Below are 22,696 nucleotides of genomic sequence, written 5' to 3' on the forward strand. Positions count from 1 at the left end.
AAAAATAGGGTTACACAACAGCAATAAATGCCTTTTTTTGTGACAGGAAAATCTAGGAGAGTGTGCTTTAGATAAAGAATATGCACAGGGGATAAGCAAAGTAAATACTTCTTTGCTATATTGTTGTCTAATTTGATTTGTCTAATTATTACTGTTAAGTGCTTTAATGACAAGTTAACAAAACCATATTTTCATTAAATAGCAAGGATCTTATAATGTTGTAGTGAGGCAGCAGTGCAGAGTTTGAGGGCGTATTCCAGTGTGTCGTCCTAGTCGCAGGGCCATTACGAGGTGGGCGCAGGGGGGGCAAACTGCCCCCGGCCTCGCACTTGCTGGGGGCCTCGCGGCCCCCTCTCCTAAGTGGAAGGCAGCACAGTCTCCTGTGTCCTTTATTCACACAGGGGACTGTGATGTCCCTGCAATGATTTTGCTGTTTCTTGTGAAGCCGTTTGGCTCCGCAACAAACAGCAAAATAATGGGAGAAAGCCGGGCTCAGAAGTGGGCTCTGCTGCCTTCCATCATTCAGCTGACAACGTGGACATGCTGAATGACAAGAGAGGACTCCTCGCCTGTCAGTCAGCGTGACCATGCTGACTGATGGGAGAGGAGTTCTCCCTTGTCAGTGTGTTCACGTTGCTCAGCGTGACCACACTGACTGACAGGAGAGGAGTTCTCTCTTGTCAATCAGTGTGTTCATGTTGTCAGCGTGATCACGCTGACTGATGGGAGAGGAGTTCTCTCTTGTCAATCAGTGTGTTCACGTTGCTCAGCGTGGCCACGCTGACTGATGGGGGAGGAGTTCTCTCTTGTCAGTCAGTGTGTTCACGTTGCTCAGCTTGACTATGCTGACTGACAGGAGAGGGGTTCTCTCTTGTCAGTCAGTGTGTTCATGTTGTCAGTGTGATCACGCTAACTGATGGGAGAGGAGTTCTCTCTTGTCAGTCAGTGTGTTCACGTTGCTCAGCGTGACCACACTGACTGATGGGAGAGGCGTTCTCTCTGGTCAGTCAGTGACTGATGGGAGAGGAGTTCTCGCTTGTCAGTCAGTGTGTTCACATTGCTCAGCATGACCACGCTGACTGACAGGAGAGGGATCCTCTCCTGTCAGTCAGTGTGTTCATGTTGTCAGCGTGATCACGCTGACTGATTGGAGAGGAGTTCTCTCTTGTCAGTCCGTGTGTTCACGTTGCTCAGCGTGACCACGCTGACTGATGGGAGAGAAGTTCTCCCTTGTCAGTCAGTGATCTCACGTTGCTCAGCGTGACCACGCTGACGGATGGGAGAGGAGTTCTCTCTTGTCAGTCAGTGTGTTCACGTTGCTCAGCATGACCATGCTGACTGATAGGAGAGGACTCCTCTCCTGTCAGCCAGTGTGTTCATGTTGTCAGTGTGATCATGCTGACTGATGGGAGAGAAGTTCTCTCTTGGCAACCAGCATGTCTACATGTTGGCTGCGTGGATGCATGGAGGTAAGGTAAGTGTTTTTTATTTTAAATTAAAAGTGTATATGTGTATTTAAATTAAATTAGTATGTATATGTGTATGTATGAATTCATGCGTGCATGTTGGTGTTTGTGTCAATGCTGTGTTTGGTTTTATGTATACATGCATGTATGGAGTTGTGTAACTGGTGGATGAATGCATGGGTGAAAGTGTTTTTTTTTTAGTGTGTGTTCAGCACCACCCCTAAATGTAGCCGCCCTGGGAGCCACTTCATTAAGGGGTGGGTTCATGGCATCAGAGGTGCACCTAGGCTAAAACGTCAGGGGGGAAATTGGAATAACACTTCAAATGTTGGGAGAGGCGCTAACGTCAGCGGCTGTGAGGAAGGGGCAAACTTCCTTGTGTGGGGGCACCTAACATCTTTCCACATTTCGAATGAGACTATTCTGGTGAAGCTTCAATGTTACAAGCAGCTACATCTTGCCTTCATTTCTGAAACGTCACACTTAAGGACTGCTGTGAGAATGAGATGTCTCATGTCACCACTTCCCTACTAATCACACCCCTAGCATGCAAGTGCTAACCTCACATCACGATTTCAATTACCTAAAAATGTATGGATATGAATGCAGGTGCTAACAGTGAAATTACTTCTCATGGCCATGCTAATCCCTATGGCAATTCTCACCCAGTTCCTGCCCTCCCCACCCAAAACACCTCCTCACTGGAACCCTTTGAGCTAGCTTTAAACATGCCTTGCCATCAAGCTTTGCCCTCAATGTGCCTGCAAGTGTTTCCTCAAAGGAGTCTTCTGAGAATTCATGACTTCATTGGAGTTGTAAACATGTAACTGGTGTAATAGAAATGTCATTAATCAGGTTTGCCGTTGGCCACACAATTAAAAAACACCCTGTGTGTCTTTCAATGAAGTTCTTTTAAAAATAAGCATTGGCAAAGCCAACAGTTTTGGCTTGTGTATAAGTATTAGGCATTTACCAGGCACTGCTATTAGCTGCTCAGGTACTCAAACCATTTTGCACTGGCACTATCAATGTCCAGATAATACCAATACAGAAGTGCCTTTCCCATGCCTACATGAATGCCCAAACTGTTAGCATTGCCAGTGCTCTTTTTGCCTTACCCTTGATGCACAGGACTGTGCATCACGGTTAAAGCAAACATACCACTTGGCTAAATTGGCCCACATTGAATGTAGGCCAATCTAGGCAGTAATAACACTTATGGTACACAGTCAGCCTGGATGTACTTTCTGTGCCATGGCATTTTTACTGGCTGGGAGTCCGTACATGGTAATAATGGCATATATTGATGCAGCCTGCATCGAAATAGTTAGAACAACCAGCATGAATATATTTTTATACTAGCATATCTCGTGTGGAAAGGCAGCATGAAATATATTGGAAAAGTTCCTATGCACAATTTGTGATTTGCAACTATTGGGAATTTCCATGTGCTTCCATACAAAACCAATTGCAAACTGTATGGATTTCTACCCAATTTTGCAAAGAAAGTGCTGTAAAATGCATACTTTTAACCCAATGTTTCAAACATTTTCTTGGAGTGAGAACCCCCCTCAAGCTACTCTTGTTTGGTTTGGGCTCCCTCACTTTGCTCTGTTGATCCTGCCTAATTGGCACAAACATTTAAGCCTCTTAAGTTCAGAAGTGTACCAGCCTCCACTGTACATCATTTGTCACTGTGTATGATGTGTGTTTTAATGCGCACACGGGGGCAGGGTGCTCCTTAATGATATGATACGGCATTTATAACGTGCCTGTACACAAGTGTTTCTAGGCACGACAAGGCAGGGAGGGAGAAACAAAAGAGTAGGACAAAACACAGATCTTACTAGGCATTGTGTCATTCAGATCGCGCAAGAGCAGGGAAGGGGGAAGGGGAGAAGTGCCAAGGGTGGGGTAGGATGCAGAAGTGCAGTAACAAAGGAGAAATAAGAGTGCAGCCAACGGGTTGCAAGTGTGGGTACTCATAAGTGCAGCCAACGGGTGGAGAATAAGAGCAAGAGCGGGACCTGTAGGGTTACAGATACAGACCACAAGTGCAGGGGAGCCAAGAGGCAGTGCGGGACTGCAACAGGACAGGCAGGGACCTGGGCCTGAATTCAGAGCTTGACCAGGTGACCAGTGCATGGATGAGGCAGGTGATCAGCAAGGGAGAGGAAGAGAGAAGGCAGAAGCAAAGAGACAGTTCTTGAGGTGATTCCAGAACCGCAGATGGTTCTCCTCAAGTTTCAGCGAGGCAGGGAGGCTGTTTCCAGAGGGAGGCCCCAAGCGAAGAAAGAGATCTGCCCTCAACTCTTTGCTTGGAAAAGTGACTGACCCTCAGAGAATTGGAGGTGGCGCAGTGAAGAGCTCATGTCATCCTATATATATTTATTCATATGATAAAAAAGTTAGTCTGGCATGAACCTTTCTTCAGTAGAGAAATCTAACTTTGCTGTAGTTGATTTGCAGTTGTAGTAATAAACCATATTTGGGATCATGCACACAAACTCAAGGGTAGATTTCTCGAGTCTCCTGTTTGCGGATGTGCCGCCGCTGGCCCAGTGCAAAAAAATTGTAAGGAGGTCTCATCAAATGTTTTGCCTTGGGCCTCACCACATCTTCTGACAGCCCTGCCTAGTCGCTATAGTGAAGCTGCACTGTTTGGAGGAGACGCTCTTAGTGTAACATCCACCTCTCCCTATCATGAAGGAAAGACACACTAGAGCTGTGGGACTTCAAGCCATGATAAAAACGAACCAATAAACTGTTGATTGAGGGAAGAGCCTAAGAAAAAAAACATTGGCAATGTTTGGGCTTTTGTCTAGGTATGAGAAAGGCCAATGCTTTTTTAACAGGACTTCTGTAAAGGCCATGCATAGTGCTTATAAAACTTGTAATCCAGCGGTAATTATGCCAGACTGAGTGGCGGTCACGATAATACAGGTCACCGGTATCCTGGTGGTAATACTGCCACGATACTGTCAAACTTGTAACAAGGACCAGTAATTCGCAGAAAATTGCTTTGAAAAAACACTTTTGTGCAAAGTTTGATTTTAAGGCTCAACAAATAAAACTAGCTCAAAGAGATCCCAGGAGACATGTTATGGGCAGGGAGGTGCAGGGGGCTGGTGGGAATACTCATAGGGCTTACCATGGCCCTGAGCAGTCTATGGCTGGGCAAATAACCAAACAACATCTATAAACTGTGTGACACCACCACCCCCCCATGCCATTTCTTCCAATGTTTACTCTAATGCAATAGTTTTGGCTTATAGCCACCTAAAAGCCCAAACTAAAACATGATTACATAAAAAACAAAGTATATTGCCTGCAGGTAAAGGCAAGAACCCAGCGTTTTAATGATTCAATGTATTACATTTTAGAACGATCGAGTTGGGTGGGTTATGTAGAACACATTGCGTATTTTCATCTTTAAACTGGTTGACTATTCTTGAGAACTAGGAAAAATGTACTGACTGAATGCGATAATGTGCGCGAATTATTGGCTCCAGGGTGTGTAAAGAGATGAAATAGAAAGTATGAAGCTCGTGGGACGCAAGCACTTATTTTACACCTTGTGCTCTGAGCCAGTACGTTCACAAGCATTCTCCTGCGTGTGCCTTCGTTTTTGCCCAGGGGACTTTCTAGGGAGCCGAAAAAGGGGTGTGCACAGCTGCTTTGTGCACAGCCGCTTCCGGGCACGCGCACTTCGAGCAGTAGAACACCATGGCGAGGACAGGTTACGCATACGAAATGTTTCTAGTGCTGCCGCTTCTGCTTTTACTTCAGGGCTGCTGGTTCGTGCGCGCGACCCCGAGAGCAGGCTCATGCCCATGCGAAGACCCGAAGCTCTGCGAGCCCATCACTGACGTCAAAGACCACGAGGTACGGCTCTGCTTCCCTGTACCCCGCAGCTAAAACTTGTGTCAGGAGTGCGCCTGTGTGCGCATGTGTAGGCCTGTCCCCAGCAGACGAAATGCAGCTTGATAGGTGTGGTTGAGGGATGTAGAAATCCATCTGTTTATGGCTCTTACCTCAGATTTTTGAAAAATTGGGCGCGGGACTCATCTAATCATCGACCCTGTGCGTCTTTTGACCATCATGCTTTGCCTCATCCGAAAAGTTTAAATTGTTTCCAGAACCACGCAGAGTAGAGCTACACACGCAGGGGTGAACAGGCAAGTAATTTGTTGGTATTACACGCTCCAAGCGGCTCATGTTGGTTTATGGCGTGTGATCCGAGGTGTTGTCACTACCCCACACCTTCTCTCCCAAGCAAAGCGCCTCTTCAACAAGAGACCAAACAATGCAATCACATATCGGAAGGATGTGTGAGAATTTATGGAGCTTCTCCCTTTTACAGTCGTAAGGGTCAACCCTAGTACTTTGTATCTACAGGGCTGATGTTTCTTGTAGGACAGCTTGCTGTTGAGCTTTGTGTTTAAAAACTTAAAAACTACAGATAACTTGTTCGAGACCAGCTTTATGTCTACCATTAAAATGCCTAATATTAACACCAGTTCTGTGGAGCAGTGCCAAGACACGTCATATTAAACACACTATTATAATTACGGATTCCGGTTTTGTGGTATTGTGTTGTTTCTCTTTATATTTATCAATACGTTTGGTTAATGTGTTCTGCATTTACGTTTATTTTTAAATCAAAAACAAGTTGCGGTTGCATAGCTCTCAACCATTTGTCTCGCAAAGGCGGGTGAAATCACCCGATTTTGTTTCTGGCGGGTGAGAGGCCCATTGGAATGAATGGGCGTGCAGGAGGCTTGGCGGGTGAGTCAGCCCTTTGCAAGGCGGGTGACACCTGCCAAAAGCGGGTGAGTTGAGAGCTATGCGGTTGCCGGTGTGCCCCTCCGGCCCCGTCAGCCCCCCAAGCATATAGAGCACACAAGACACGGTGCTCTCTGTACGGGCTCCACTGTCGCACTGGCGATCCGTGGCACGCACTGTTTACTGCATGCACGCGCAGCGGAGTTGTGTCACTCTGCCACGTGTGTGCCCTTAATAGGGCAGGCACCACACTCCTCCTTTTTCATAACAAACAAATACATCAGGAGGCACACATATACAATTTAAACAACCCACTGCAAACTTAACAACACCCCTTTATTTGCTTCCCTCTCAGGCCCACAAGTCTATGCTCAGCCTATGGGCTGGGCACACCCGTTCACAGGTCCAACACATAGTCACTGAGATGGGCAGGCTTCCCCCTCCCTGCCCTCTGGGGATACCTTGTGCCCACGTCCTGGATCGGGCACTCCTCACCTGCGTCTCCTCTACTTAGGGGACTCGGCGGATGGGCCAGGCCACTGCCCTCGTCCGGTACCTCAACACAGTCTCTTTGCAGGTTTGCATCCGGCCTGGTCCCTCCCACCTTCTTGAAAAAACAACCTTTTTGGGTGACAGTAGCAGTTCCATCCGACAAAGTCACCTTAGAGCCACACACCGCTACCACATCCATGGGACTAGGCTGCTAAGTCAGTGACAGTTTGCCTTGTGGATGCCGGTTCTTCACTAACACTTCATCACTGGGAATCAGCTGATCTGACATTCTCTCCTTCTGTCCTCAGTCTCCTTTCCCGCTCCACCTGAGCATCGTAAATCACGGCTGGTTCTCGCTCCCTCACTTCAGGTATTAACCCCCTCAGTTACTGTTAAAACATCGGTCCGCTGGTGCCACTCCAGTCGATGTGTGAGGAGTGACCCTATACTCCCTCAGAAACTGGTATAGCGCCTGTTGTAGGTAGTGGCCCTGGTCATGAGCAATGCAGAACACCTTAAGGGTCCTCATGAACCTCTTGGCCTCGCCGTTGGCACAGGGCCAGACTGGTGTGATTTTCCAATGTTGTATGCCATACTGTTCCATCAAATGAGCAAAGCTGTCTCTTTGGAACAGTGATCCATTATCGGACCACAGGGTCTGTTTTAACCCATGAGCAGCAAAGATCTTTTCCAGAGCAACGGCTACCTTATCAAACGACACTGATTCGATGAATTCGACCTCGGGGTACCGTGACCACTCATCCACCACCACCAAGAAGTGAGTGTCTCTGCCAGTGGACCCAACGTCTGCATGCACTCTACCAGGGCCTTAAGCCTCAAGGCATTGTCTCAATGAGGGGCTCTCTCTATGCCGGGGCAGCCACCTGACACCACACACAGGCCAACACACACTCTTCCACCCATTTCTCAAGGTCAGGCAACCATACTTTCTGGCATAACCTTGCTCTCGTCTTTGCCGTGCCTTGATGACCCTGGTGCCCCAGTTCAATGACCTGTGAGATTTTACACATGTACCACTATGCGGTCTCCCCTAAGTAAGAGCCCTGACTCGACAAATGTCAGCTCCTCCTTCACTCTCCACAACTGTTCCAGCGCCAACCGCACCTCTTGGGTCCTTTGTGCCAGGATGTCCACCACCGACTTCCACAACCCTTGCTGAAGGGCTGCCTTCAGTATCAAGAAACACTCATTCTCTGCCGCTGCCTTTTCAAGCTCTTGGAGCGGCACAATTAGCTGCGCATGCTCGTCGGCCTCCTCACCACTGATGTCTTCATCATCTTCGACAACACCACTAAGATGGCTTGACAGATATTCTGCTGCGTTGTTGTTGCCTGGCCAATACACCAGCGAGACCCCATACTCCAGGAGCGCCAGCATCCAACTTTCAATCTGTGCTGGGTGCTTTCATGGCGAGCCGGCCATTATCGGCAGCAGAGGTTTGTGGTCAGTCACCACTGCCACCGGCTGTCCAAGCAGGTACAGTCGAAAGTGCTGACACCCCACAAAACCGCCAGGGCTTCCCGCTCAATCTGCAAGTAACACTGCTCTGTTTCTGTCAGCGTCTTGCTTGCATAGGCGATCAGTCTGACCTCTCCTTGTGCGTCTGTCTGAGTAGGGTCCACACCCAGACCGAATGGGCTGGCGTCCACCACCACCTCCGATAACAACGACGGATCAAAAAACACCATGGTGTCTTCTGCTGTTAGCACCCCTTTCACATCCTCAAAAGCAGCCTGCTCTAGTGTGCCCCACTGCCACGTCGCATCTTTCCTGGTGAGGCTTCTCAGGGGTTCCGACCTGGAGGCTAGGAAACAGACACAATAGGTGACCATCCCCTGGAAGCTTTGGACTTCGGTTACATTCTTTGCGGGCCTTGGCTCCTAAATTTCCTTGACCTTCCGGGTGTCGGTGACACACCCCCTTCGTTGAATATGAATCAGAAAAACTGAATTTTTCTTTTCAGGAATTCAGACTTTTCTTTGTGCAAGGTCAGCGCCTTCAGCCGTTCCAGAGTCTTTACCAACCATTTCATGTGTTCAGCCTCCGTCTTTGTAAAGACTAGAAGGTCATCGCTAATGTTGAGAACACCCTCGAGATCCGCCAGGTGCCCACGGATGATATTCTGGAACACTTCTGCTGCCAGTGACACCCCAAAGCTTAAGCGCTTGTAGCGGTACAGGCCCTGGTGCGTGGGAAAAGTGATGATGTATCTCGAATCCCGGTGCAACACCACCTGATGATAGCCTGTATGCAGGTCAGGCTTTGAAATGAATCAAGCCCCTTGCAGTTTCACGATGATGTCGATCGTGAGCATGAGGTGTCTCTCTCGCTTGATGTCCTTGTTCGGCAGCCTCATATCAACACAGATCCTCACCGAGTCAGGTTGCTCCGGCTTACGCGCAATTATTATAGGAGACTTATGTCCAGCACCACCAGATTGTCAAGTTCTTTGTCCACCAGCTCCTGCAGATGGAATGGTAAACTGCGGTGCTTGAGCGTAATCGGCTGTATGGACTCATCGATATGCAGCCTCACAGGTTCTCCGCCCATGCGGCCTATCCCCTGAAAGAGCTGGCTGTAATTTGTCCTCCACGTACACTGCATATGCAAAGCTTACGATGCCCAATGCTTCTGCCACTGCACTGCTTAGGATAGGCTGACACTCGTCACATAGATCTGAGCTTTGATTGATGTCCCTCCATGTTCCACTTTCGCCACAAACGCTTCGGCCAATGGAATGGGCTGCTCATTGCCAAACGTGAATATCCGCGCCCTCGGCTTCTGCAACATGGGCGGCACCACATTGTCATCATAGTGCACCCTTGCCATCACATTCACTGATGCCCCTGTGTCCACCAGCAAAATTACTGTCGACTCATTGACCTGTATGAGACACTGTGGCTCCCTCCTGGAGGTGGCGCGCAGGGCACTCACGCTGGATATGAAGAAGATGTTTTCCTCCTCATCCTCTTTCTCCTCCTCGTTAGTCAGCCCATCTTCCCCTTGATCTACCCGGGAGACTTTGGGCGGGGGCTATTGTCTAAAGAAACCTGCCCTTACCGGCCCCCTCTGCACCACGACTGGTAACGGTGCCCTGCACATCCTGGCATAGTGATCTAACATCGCACAGTGTCCACACGCCTTTCCCTGCGCAGGGCATTCCACCGGGTGCGGAAGATCAAATCCACACTTGAGGCATGACTCCAGAGACCTGCCTTCTCTGTCACACTGGCCACCACTTGGTCGTCGGGCACCTCTCCCTCCTTGACCTCGGCACACGGCACACCTCCTCTGTTTTCCCAGGCCGAATGGCTGCATCCATTTTTGACGCCCTCACTTTCGGACACCTCAAGACAACGGCCTAGCTCCAGTATGCGGGTCAGCATGAGTCCTGGTTCCCACAGCACCTGCCTTCTCAGCTGCCAGACAAACAGCACTGTATGAGCTGGTTCCTGACCATGGTCTGTGGGTTTTCCCAGGCCACACAACATCGACATCCGGCACAAATGGCCATAAAACGTGTCCAGAGACTCATCTGGCCTCATTACACGGTAGGCGGTAAGGGATTACCGGCACGGGCACCGGTGCCGGTAATCCCATACCACCCTATGCCGAGGACCCTTAACGGGTCCCTTCCTTAACGCCTGGTTTTACCAGGCGTTATGGAAGGGGCCCGTTAAGGGACTTCAGAGCTAATAATGGTACCACAAATTGCGGTACCGTTATTAGCTCCATCCCCATTCCCATTGAGCCCTATGGGGGCTCGAATGGGGATGGGGAATGGTTCCCGGAATGGGGACTTACCGGGTCCTCCAAGGTTGGAATGACCCGGTAAGTCCCTATTTCGGGGACCCGGAATGCGGTAAGGGGGTAGCCATGGCGCTAATAGCGCCATGGCTACCGCCTACCGCGTAATGAGGCCCATCATCTTTATGTCTGGCGCTACACATGACGCCACGCTCATAGTCCACGTTGGCCAATGGCATGAAGTCCCCGCACAGTGCATTCTTAGATGCCATGAATTTTTTTTTTTAAACCTTATTTTTCGAATTTACACATACAAACATACACAATTGCACCAACGGGGTGCATTTACAACAGTTCCAACCTAGATTCCGTACTGCTCAGATACTCCCCCATATTGAACTCTCAGTCTAAGTTATTTATTGTTGATTTTAACCTCAGAAGTTTAGTCTGCCACTTGTGTCTCTGCTCGCTTTTGCTTGTCTTTTTATCTTGTTTCCGCGCTGCAAATTTGAGAATTTGAGGTCTCATCGCTGTTTAGCAGGTATGTTATATTAGCTTCTGTGTATGATGCATCCACTGGCTGTTATGATTGAAAGATTTTGTGCACTGCTGGTCGTGCCGAGTATAGAAGCGTGGCCACTTTGCTATCCTGATCTGTCTCACCCGTGGTCTGGAAGTACATCGCCAGCTGGTCTAGAGCCTCCACCTCAGTCCAAGGTTTGATGGGGCCCCAGAAATATCAAACACAGGCATCAGTGTAAGCGCCCCTTGCTGTCTTGGTGCACGTACACCCGCTGGTGCTGCTGGTCCTGCCGGTGCCTGGGCTCCTGCACCATCTTCCTGGTCACCCATGGTGGTGAGCGCACAAGCACCCTACGTTAAAGCTGGGGCCGCAACTCACGGTGGCCCTCCTCCAGACAGAATACGCAAACAAATTAGCATGCACCTATTAGCCAACACTCCACCCTTAGGCTTGCTGTAGTGATTGCCCCTCTACTAATGTCCAAACAGCCAGGAATATGGAATAACCTCCCCAGCGCACAGACAAACGTTCCCAGAAATTAAGCTGGATGGGACCAAATTTAGCCTCAACCCTTGCATCACCAAAATCCTGAAGAGAAAAGTGTCAAAAAACACTTCAAATGCAGCTTCCAGCAACAGAACATTTGCCCCTATGTAAGGGGGGTCAGAAATTTCATGTGGGAGGCGCAAAAGCACTCCCAACGGGAGCTGCAACCCTCACTACCACGTGCAAACAAAATGGTGCCTGTCCGCTTAGAACTTGCAGACTCTGCAGCATGGAAATCCAGAGAAAATGCCCCCATGAAATCTCACCGCCTGAGCCCTGTGGGTTCGCATTTCGGATCGGCCATGTGACCTTGTTGCCACTGTTGACGGTTGCCGGTGTGCCCCTCCGGCCCCGTGAGCCCCCCCCAGCATACAGAGCACACGAGACACAGTGCTCTCTGTCCGGGCTCCACAGTCGCAGTGGCAATCCGTGGCACGCCCCGTTTATTACGTGCATACTCGGCGGAGTTGAGTCATTCCGCTACTTGTGCCCTTAAAGGGGCAGACACCACAGTTGCCATTGTTAGTTTTCCACATTTATTGAAACAAACACAATTGTATATCTAGAAATAACATGCATCCTCACAGACATGGTAAACAAATAGGGCTGAGTTTTAGCACACGAAATCCAATTTCATTACTACTCCTTTGACTGCTGCTGACCTGGGACACCTCTGGGCAGAAATGTAAACACCTACAAATGGAATATCACTTTTAATTGTTTTATACTCCCCAAGCTATCAGTTTATACAATTATTGGCTTGCAAGGGATTACTGACAGCAGAGAGACCTAAGCAGGAACGCCTGTTTTTCAGTTTTTTCCCCTTTAAAAAAAATAAATACAAATAGAAAACAGATTGATTTATGTCTGTATTTGTGTGTAAAAAAGGAAAACTGAACCTTAATTATAAGTTAAGTTTATAGTTTTAACTCAGGAGACATACAGCTGCAATATCGATGGTTTGCCTTGTAACCAATAAGGTATCTATCTTCCTACCCGTCCCCACACGTGCGGGCAAGGTCTCCCTGGAAGGAGTCCCTTTTCTTCTAACTTTCTCTGGATATTATTTTGAGTTTGAAAACGTTTTATTGTCATTTTTAAGAGAGAAGAGCGTACATTAAAACCATTGCCAAGTCCCTCGCAGAGAGGAAAGAAAACAGACAAGAAAAGCACCTAGTGCTAACATGGGACCTGGTACAGTTGTATTGGACTAGACAGTTGGTACCCACAGGGAGCCATAATGCCAGTAAGTCATGCTTTGAGAAAGAACTATACATTTTGTTAAGACAGTAAACAAAGAGGTGTCTCTGTTGTAAAGTATACAAAGTGTGAGCAGCAATTTTCTTAGAACAGAAGAAGCATTAGGAACTCTTATTCATTGTTCTCAGTTAGATAGGTTGGTGATGTGCGGCTGGACACTCAATGGATACCAAGTATAAGTGGCTTAACTGGTAGCTCTAAGCTGTAACGTTGCTAGTGACAGCGAAAGGTGAGAAGAAGAGAGGTGGACAAGAGGAAAAGTGTAGAGAAAACCATGGAGAAGTAATGAGGGGGGACCTAGTATAAGGCACCTGAAGCATTAATAATGGTGTATATTTCCAACAGAATTCTACAAAGTGGGTGTCTTAATACAAACACAGAATGGCAGTTTGTTTTGTGATAGGTTTTTGAGGTGAACAAGGGAGTCAGTGTAACAAGTATACCTTAGGGAGGAGCGTGAGAGCAGAACCATTCACAATGGTGTGTATGGAGGGGAATAAATTAACATTTTACAACTGGGCTGCTTGTAGCCTCCCAGTCCGCCCCTGCAGGGCACGTCCATTAATCACCCTGACGTCCCTTCTTTGTCATCCCAGTGCATACTTCTGAATGCAGTCTGCCTTCCCCGAGACACTCTTTCAAAGAATTCCCTCTGGTGCATTCAATGAGCCTTGCCCTTTGCAGTCTTTCCGGACAGCCCTCCCAGGGGAAGCCTACCTGACTCAACTCCCTATTGTTCCTGCCTTCTGCCTGGGATAAAGTCCAGTCAGTGCTGACTGTGGACCTCTGATGAGTAGACAGCCCCCCCTTGACCTGGAGCCAGGGGGCTCTGCCGGGGTCACACTGTCATAACGCTGCATGTCTATAGTGGGATGAGATTCCGCTGCAAATCTGAGGTAGAGTTTGCCAAAGTATCCAAAGGAAGAATCCTCATATCCATCCCATAATATTCCAGTTTGGGAGGACCAATGGGCAATGCAGGTAGGGTGAATGCACGGAGCACCAGCAGTTCCTTCGCCTGGTACCCGCAGGTGCGCACAGTCACCTCATAAGTGTCACCCACCAGTGTTCAATGCCCGCTGCACGGAGAGACATTCTGTTGCTGTACCTGTGTAATATTGTCTTTCCAGCAACATAGGGCCCTCAAGTATTGACCAGGGGAACCATGTTTTACTTTCCTTAAAGACTCTCCAGCATTCCTCCACAGTGCTTGCTGCAAGAGGACTGGTGTCTGGTCAGCTGATGTATTAAGAATCCCCAATCTGTCTGACTCTGCAGAAGGGTGAGAAACGGGGTCACAGTCAGGGGCCGAAGGGGAATGTTGGGATCATAAGGATGTGGTAGAGGTATTAGACCATGTTACCCATCGCATGGAGATTTTCTTGGGCACCATATCAAGAAGGGACTACTCTGTCTGGCTGCCCAGCCTTGTCCCCCGAGAACACGATGGCTTGTAACTCGATCAACAAGAATTGGGAAGGGTTCTCAAAGGAATTATGCCGGGCACTCCTGTCCCTGCGGACCTTGACATTCACTTCCTTAATCTCACAGGCCCTGATGAGACTTTGGTACCTAACATTACCAGGAGGCTTAGTCACGCTGGGAACTGGCAGACAGAAGCTTCCCAAGGTCAATCACTGTTTGCCTGACATTTCAGGGCACCAAACACTTTGGGAAACAGTTGGAGGAGGAGGCCCACTGTGTCTGTAAACAAAGAAGCATGTCGTCACCCTTCAGCAGAAAATGAGCCCCAATCCACCAGGGTCAATCCATGCTACTCGAGCTTCCCATATTTCAGCCTTAGCCTCTTGGGGGTGTCCTCATTTCAGAAGTAAATTGCGATCCTCTCCTAGCAGGCGTAAAATGGAGCGCTGCCCAAGGCGTCTATTTCCTGTCGGGTCTTGGAGAAGGTAGACTTGGTCAGTTTGGCCAATTTTGGTCTTGCTCTACCTCACACACTTGGGTCCTGGACAGCAACAGTAAAGAGTACTCCATGGAGATCTTCCCTCCTCCATTGACACAGCAACTTGAGGCACACAAAGGCCCAAGGATCCATAGAGGAGGGCCTCCCTGCAACAAACGATTTAGGATTTTGCCACTTCAGGGGAATGGAGATCACCCTAACGGACTCCATCAACAGGGTGTCTCCATCATCACAATGCCTTTAGTCCAGTGGCGGGTCACTGGCGACAGGGTCCCTTGGTTTCCCCCTCTTTAGCCATCTGGGGTTCTAGGCGACCTTCTACTTTGCGTGCTTAAGCCCCTCAAAGTCTATTTGGCTGGGATGATTTGTTACTGATGCTTGTGGTCCCTACGCCATTGCACTGTTTTCTCTTGACGGATTTGATCTAGGGCTTTCCCATTCCTCACTTAAGGATCAGTGGATAGTTTCCATGTTTCCTGGGCCCTGACTGGTCCAGCTGACAAAACGTTTGTCTTGCTTTGTAGGTGTTTTTGGCATCTCTCGTCTAAGAGTGATATCTCTCATCCCTTCCTGGATCCTTCCCCTCATGCTCAGGGCTCGAGAGAGCCTTCATTTTGACCCTCTGACGTACAGACCCAGGATACCTGACTCTACAGACCATGTTGTTGGTGGCCTCAGCCACAATGATTTATGGACTCCCAATGCCATCACCCTCCACTGCGACCCGTCTTGCAGATCTGCTAGGGGTATTTATCCACGGATCTATGTGATCACTGGGACCGTCATAATTACGACGCCTGAAAATGCTGACTTTTAATTTATTATTATTTTTTTAAACCCCTTTAGACCACATAAATATGCATGGGGAGACCTACTGAACCCCCCATATTAATATTATACCATATACCCCCCCTCACATATATATGTGGTGTAAGGAGGTCTAAAAAAAATAAAAGTCAACATGTTCGGCCGTCGTAATTGTGAGGGCGACATTTTGGACCATTACCTTTATCCACAACTCTATGCAGAGGGCTGTTTAACCATCTAACATAAAGGCGAGACTGAAGTCCAATCCACAAATAAACCCTAACCTCTCGAGAGAAGGTTGCCTTAACTCCAGGGAGGATGAGGGCTGCCAGTGAAGTACAGGGTTTCCACACAGTTTACCAAAGAATACACTCACGCGGTTATAAGTGAAAGGGTCGAATCAAAAGGACCAAAATACAATTGGTTCGAGTCAAAAGGACCTAAAACAAAAAAATCAAAAGTAAATTTTTTTTTGGGGGGGGTCCCCCCAAAACCCCTGTTTTTTGGCCAAAAACAACACATTTTATTTATACCAAGCAAAAGAAAAAAAAATACTTTTAAAAAATAGCATTTGATTTTTTTGTTTTAGGTCCTTTTGACTTGAACCAATTGTATTTCGGTCCTTTTCATTCGACCCTTTGACTGGACACCCACTCACGCTGGTTACTGAAAAATATACACTTTAATAACTCTCGTACATATATATGTGTGTGTGTTCAAATAAGGACGTAGGTTAGACATAACATATAGTAACTACAAACAGTACATGTAGAAAAACATTTCCTAACACGAAAATGTAAGTCCACTATCTGGTGATGGACAAAGTAAATATAGGATAAGGGACGGTAAGAACAAGGGATCCTAGACACAGTGGAATAATACCTCTGCACAGTTATATTCAGAACACTAAGTACCAACACAAAACAGTCGCAGTATTCCTAAACTCCTAGGATCTATTATTAGAAATAATACAAATGAGCCCCATGCAGTAAATGTGGAACCTAGAGGAGTCGGGTGGTGAAGAGAGGAGAACACTCGAGAACACAAAAACAGAGGCCAACAAAAGTCAGAATACATTTAGACTTTTAATGGCAACTCATTACACTCCAGGGAAAAATAGATACATGAAGTCTTTGCAGTTATATATTGTAGGTAGAAATTGCTCATAGGCAGGAATGTAATACACACATTTAAAAAATACATATAAAGTCATTGGTACATGCTAAATTTCCAGTCTTTGGCCTAAAATTCACTGTGCCCCAGGTGGCCCTAGAACAAATGCCCACGGGTAAGTAATTACCTTCAAGGAGTCACTTTAGGGGAGTTCCAGGTCAGCTCAAATGTTCCCTATAGGAATGAATTGGACAAAGTCCTAGGACACAGATGCCGTTATGGATAAAAGGAAGGTAAGTACCAGTTCAACTCCACTTGTGTGGTCAAGACAGCAACCAAACCTCAAGGGCGCCAGAGGAGACCCACTTGAAGAGATCCAGTGCCAGGTTCAAGACACATCAGCCCCGGGAAGAGATGCAGCCAAGTAGGATTCAGGCCAATACAAACAAATGGCAAAACACTGTAGAGGGGGACTTGCAAAAACCTTCAACCACAGTATTTCAAATAACCTGTCAACCCAGGGCCCAGAGGTAAGAAATCAATGTTGTGGTCCCCGAAGGATGGTTCAGAAAAAGAAATGCAACCTTGTGTGTACAGCTCTTCTTTTACAGATGCGGTCAGGGGCGCAACGAAAACTAAATATCGGGGGTGGGTAGGGAGGGGCTAACCCTTCAAATGTTGGGAAAAGCGCTAACTTCAGAGACTGTGAGGGCGGGGAAAACCTATTTTTGTGCTGGGCATCTAACTTCTTTGGGCATTCTAATGAGGCTATTCTAGTGCAGCTTCAGTGTTACAAGAAGTCAACCCCCTCCTTTAAGTCTTAAAGCACCCTCTTAAGGACTACTTTGAGAATGAGTTGTCTCTTGTCCCCTCTCTAATGAAATGAAATGCTTCACATTAGTAATAGCTGTGCCTTTGTGAACAGTGAATCCCACGCGCTGTTTAATATCTGCATCCTGTTCTGTCCGGCTACGACTCTGTAGGTTAGCCAGGTTGAGTCAACATAGCCCAAAATTTCAGGGGGCTGAAGCCCGGTCAGCTCAATGGTGTTGCGCCACTGGATGCGGTTTACACGATTTGGCAACCTAGGGACTTGAATGCTGGATCGACGACTACCAAACTACCAAGATCGCCAAAAAGAAGAATAATTAGTCTTGGCAGGAGTGGGACCCACCAGCCAGAAATGAAAGCTTCAGCAAACATATCTCATAGAAGATGACAAAGCAGATTTCTATGACTCTATAGATTCTTGGGGGCAGGCAGCCAACAGAAAATGGTTTCACGCTGAAGATGACAACGTGGGTGACCTGGGACAGCTAAAACAAACAGGAGAGATGGGCTTTTGGTATCCCAGTATCTTTCTGGTTGACGACTGCGTCCTATAGCACGGCGAACGTCCGAAGTGGTTTAACTGAAAAGCTGCGATAAAATGACCCAGAGACCGTCCTGGCACAGATGTCACAGAGCCAACAAGGAGTATCAGGTAGAGGAACACAGGCAAGGAAGGACATACAACATCCAACAATTGTCTAATGCTAGGAACTGGTTTAAACCAGTATGCCCACATTAGAGAGAGGAGGGGGGGCCGAAGAGAGCAGTTTTGTGCACAGTGTCCATTTTATGCCTTCCTCATGGTTTCTGAAAGTCAAGGAGATGGCCCTTGGTGAAGCCAAAACTAGATTACAGCTGTCACCAGCCTACACCCTAAAACCAATGTATGGTACTATAATGATGCCAGGGCCCAAATGGGCAACTTAAAAATCACCCCTGTCCAAGGAGCCCTATTGTCTACCCTAGCACTTCCTTGTGACCCTTCCTGCCCAGATAATTATTCTCCTCAGAGCGTACCACGGGTGGGTCCAATAGAAGGATAGTGACGCACGGGATGAGCCAACAAGGCTTATCTCAGGGGCATTTGTGGGGCAGCCACGTGGGCTACTCCAGGCACATTTATGTTCTATCATCGGTTCCATCTCCCAGGACACACAGACTACGACTGAACTGCCACATCCCTGTGGGATTCTATCCTGTGAGATGCCATCTCTACTTCTTGTTTAATAAAGGTCACTGGGGTTTGCAGCAGATTATTGTGTCTGGGGTTAGTCCATGAGTGCCCATGTCGAGCAAGTGCTTCTTTTATTATATTTGACTGGGAAGAGAGGATGTGTGCTAATGCTTTGAATATCTATTGGTAATGCTCATTACACCTAGTCATTCTCTTTCTCGTCACAGTCCTGACGCCCACCTCTGCCTCCCAGTACATGACCGCCTCGATTCCTTGGGTGTTATACAAGTGGATTGTTATACCTGGGGGGAGGGAGGATGGCAGCTCATAGAGCATTTTGGAGGGGATTCTTTTAGAGGATGTCTGGGGCGAAGGCAGGATGCATTCACAAGTATGGACTGTGATGAGCAAGGGAGTGATGGTGTAATGAAGATAACCAATAATTAAACAGAGCATTCCCCCATTGCAGATCCAACAACATACACACACATAGCTGCTAAGTAGCCCCATGTCATGTGTAACCACCTTAATCCGTCCTGACTTTTCACTTTTCATGCTAGCACTCGTTATTTAATTATTTCCATTATATTAAGGAGCCTGTGGTTCCCAGAATGCAATGTGAAAAAACAGCGCTAGCTGAAAATGATTTATCATTTTTTATTACACATAATGTGATATTTCATTTTTAAAATGGGAGTGATCTTAGGTGGGTGTTGAAAATTGTTTATTACACAAAATATATTACATTTTTAAAACGGACGAGACCTTAGGTGGCGATCATTTTGTTTATTCCAAATCGACAAAAATATTTACAAAAAAATAATATTTTAATGTACATATACAAATCATGCTACATGGTGAAAACACTTCTATAGCAGCAGTCGATGGAGATCATTCTTTATTATACACACGTACAGGTATCTGCACTTAACAAGCCGGACCTGTTTAAAAAATATATTTTCATTCACAGAGCTAGAGCACTCTAGTCATCTTACAAAGGAGATATTTGCGCATAGAACAGTGAAGTGAATAGTAGATGCTGTGACATCTGTTGAAAGGTGTAGACGTTGGGGTGTGCATTTTAAATTGTCCATGTGTTTGCGGTTAGTGACATTACCCACCACTGTGGAAGGCACTTTGAGCTCAGCAGCAGCCTTCATAAAAAAAGTCACAACTTCTAGGGGGTGTCTGTCTTGGAAAGGCATGTCTCTGCATCAAGCCCTGCACTAACACAAAGTGGTTGGATCTGTGTACTGTGTGTCCCCGGTACACAAACTCTCCTTTGGCAGTGCATGAAACCAAGTCTTTTGCACCTCCCAATTTAGCCAACAGTAGTTTGGCTTACTTTTCATAAAAGGGATTGATATTGTCCAGCACCTTGCGAGCATGTGCATCAATGTTTGTAGGCGGTGGTGGAGGTGGTGCAGGGTTTTTGTGGGGATTTTCAGTTTCAGGGTTCAGTCAGGGTACTTTGTTCATGCTCAACCTGGCGTACGTAGGACAGATGCTTCTGTAGGATAGTATTATAAAGAGTTAGCTTCTCACTTTCAAGTGCATGCTGGTGTTAAAATGGATTAGGAGGCCACCCTAGTTATAGTGCACAGGGGAAACTCTGGGAGTTCAGCCAAACCAATCAAGGTAGCATGGAGAGTGGTCTAGGCTTAGTCTCGGGAAAGTTGAGTGGGGCCAGGGGTCCACAATGAGTCCACACAATGGGCAATCAAGGTGTACACTTAAAGAGTAAGTATAATAATACTATAAAGAACACACTATAAAAATGACTTAGAACAGGTAATAATATCACACAATACTAATAATATAACACAAATATACAGTCACAGGTAGTCAGTGCAGAATAATCAACTCACCCCGACAATACCTGAAAGGGAAGGTAAGTAATTAGTTGTAGCACCAACAGTTCACAAGAATAGTAACCTTATCTTGTAAAGTCAAACGCTAAGTGGAATGGGGCTTTGTGCCCAAACGTTCACAAAGTTTTCAATAGTTTTAGGAGTTGGGAAAACGTTAGCAAAAGGGTTCTGTGGATGTGACGATTGTTCCAAAAGGTTGTCCAAGGAGTTTACTGGTGAGTAAAATGCTTTTCTTGCTTATGCTTATGGAGGGCTTATGCAACAACTGTGGCAAAGCCAAAGTATGGTAAAACAAATCAAAGTTCTTCACATACAATTAAAGGTTGGAGATAGGGGCACCGGTAAGTATTGTTACTACTCACCACCCATTCTCTGATTTTCCGTCAAACTTAGCACGTCAAAGGAGGATCACTAGAGGTACGTTTTCCCACCATTGAATCCAGTAGCAGATGCCCAGGAGCTGCAGGGGCAAGAAAAGTTCCGGTCGGGTCCAGGAGCTGAATGCAACCCTTTCCAGTGGACAAATGCAGCAGGTACGGAGGCAGGACTCTTCTGAACACTCTATCAGATGGGAGTTGGCTGGTTCCAGCGATTGTCACCATGCACATTGACAACAGGTGTCAAAGTCGTTGTGTTTAAAGAAAGCCTTCTAACTCAGCACCCATTGACTTTGTGATGATGGTATTTCACAAGAAGGCTACTTGCAGGACAAGCTGAAGACTCCTGAAGTTCGCTGTCAAAATGCAGAAAGGTGAAGCTTCTGCCATGGTAGCCCAAACTGGAGCTGGCATGCCAAGTGGAAGGCTCAGGCACACTTCCAAAGACTCCAAACTGCAGGGCCATGAGAAGACATTGAGACTGGAAGTCCCCACTAGTCCAGAGGGTCCAAGTTCCAACGAGGGTTTTTTGAGATCACTAGCCAGACTGAGCTCCACCAGGACCGCAGCTAGCACGATTTATTCACCAGGCCTCTAAGCAGGTTTTCTCGGCAAGTGCATGGCCATAAAAGGAATTTCCTGACCTGGGAAGGCAGGAAGAAGGCCGGAGAACAAAATGGCCAAAGGACAAGCAAAATACCTGTGGCATGGCCATGTTAGGACACTGGAACAGGTCAATGGGTCGTGTTTGTGATGGTAGAGAGAATCCCAGAACCCCCTTTGTTTTGCATATTAAGTAACCACGGGTCTCACCATTAAGTAACCACGGGTCTCACCCTAAGTTACCAGGGGAATCCAGACGTGGACCCCTTGCTTATTGTTCTCAGAGAGGCACAGCTCCACCTCACTGATGATGCCCAACAAGCCTGAAACATGTGTATGGGGTTGCTGTTGGTATTCTTGTTCAGAGGAGAATTGCCTAGCATTTCGGTGCTGAACTGCCACTGGGCAGGACAAAGACTGATATGCAGGGGTATTTCTTCTCTGTGAAAGGGACAGTGAGCTAAGGACTGATTTGAGTCTCTCTCAGGGGCCATCCACCCAAGAACAGGTCAATGGGCTTTGTTTGTGCTGGTAGAGAGACCCTCCAAAACCCCCTTTGTTTTGCATGTTAGGACACTAGCCACAGTTAGTAGCCAAATGCAGTAAACACGAGAGAGCGAACTGAAAATACAGTAAAAATTGTAAAAATGTAACTGCTGCCACCAGCTTGTCTTTAGTCCCATTTAAAAGAAACCAAACATCTTTGTTGGGCTAGGGTGATACCAAAGTATCCCAATTGCACTGCATTGGAAGATGCATTGAGCAATATGAAATGTTACCCAAAATTGATATCATGTAAAAAGAAAAAAGGAAAACATAGTTTCCCAGTACTGACGGTCTGAATGACAAACGAGCCCCATGACAAATATCATGACAAACAAGCAAAAAGCCAGTTGAGTGACGCAGAAGGCAACTTCACTGTAAAAAGCCAGAAAAAGGTGTAAAAACAAAAGCAAAAGTTTGGGTTTCTGAAGAATCTGCAGGAAAAGTTGCTCATAGAGAAAACTTTCCTAAGCGTTGGCAATTGAGGACTGCTATCATCTCAGCATCTAAACTATGCATAGTAGTTCTAAGAATGTCCTGATCACCTTCAGAGGTTGAATGGTACAGAATTTTGAGCTGATGTCTGGGGGCCAGGTACTGCTTCACATGAACT

At 47.0% G+C, this 22,696-nt stretch overlaps 1 protein-coding gene across 2 annotated transcripts in view; it reads left to right on the plus strand.

Annotated features, from left to right (window-relative positions):
* Positions 1 to 5,061: 5,061 nt before the first annotated feature.
* LOC138540931 (di-N-acetylchitobiase-like) overlaps positions 5,062 to 22,696 on the plus strand; it is a 477,580-nt gene continuing 459,945 nt past the window's right edge. The window contains exon 1 of one of the 2 annotated variants that reach the window (XM_069641718.1): positions 5,062 to 5,351. In XM_069641718.1, coding sequence (XP_069497819.1) covers positions 5,193 to 5,351 — 159 coding nt within the window. In that variant the 5' untranslated portion in view covers positions 5,062 to 5,192. Of the gene's footprint in view, positions 5,352 to 5,523; positions 5,645 to 22,696 lie in introns of those variants that run through there. The other variant, XM_069641719.1, reaches the window with a different exon arrangement.

This window comes from Ambystoma mexicanum, chromosome 1q (assembly GCF_040938575.1).
Source record: "Ambystoma mexicanum isolate Mex_15411 chromosome 1q, UKY_AmexF1_1, whole genome shotgun sequence".
Taxonomy (NCBI): Eukaryota; Metazoa; Chordata; class Amphibia; order Caudata; family Ambystomatidae; genus Ambystoma; species Ambystoma mexicanum.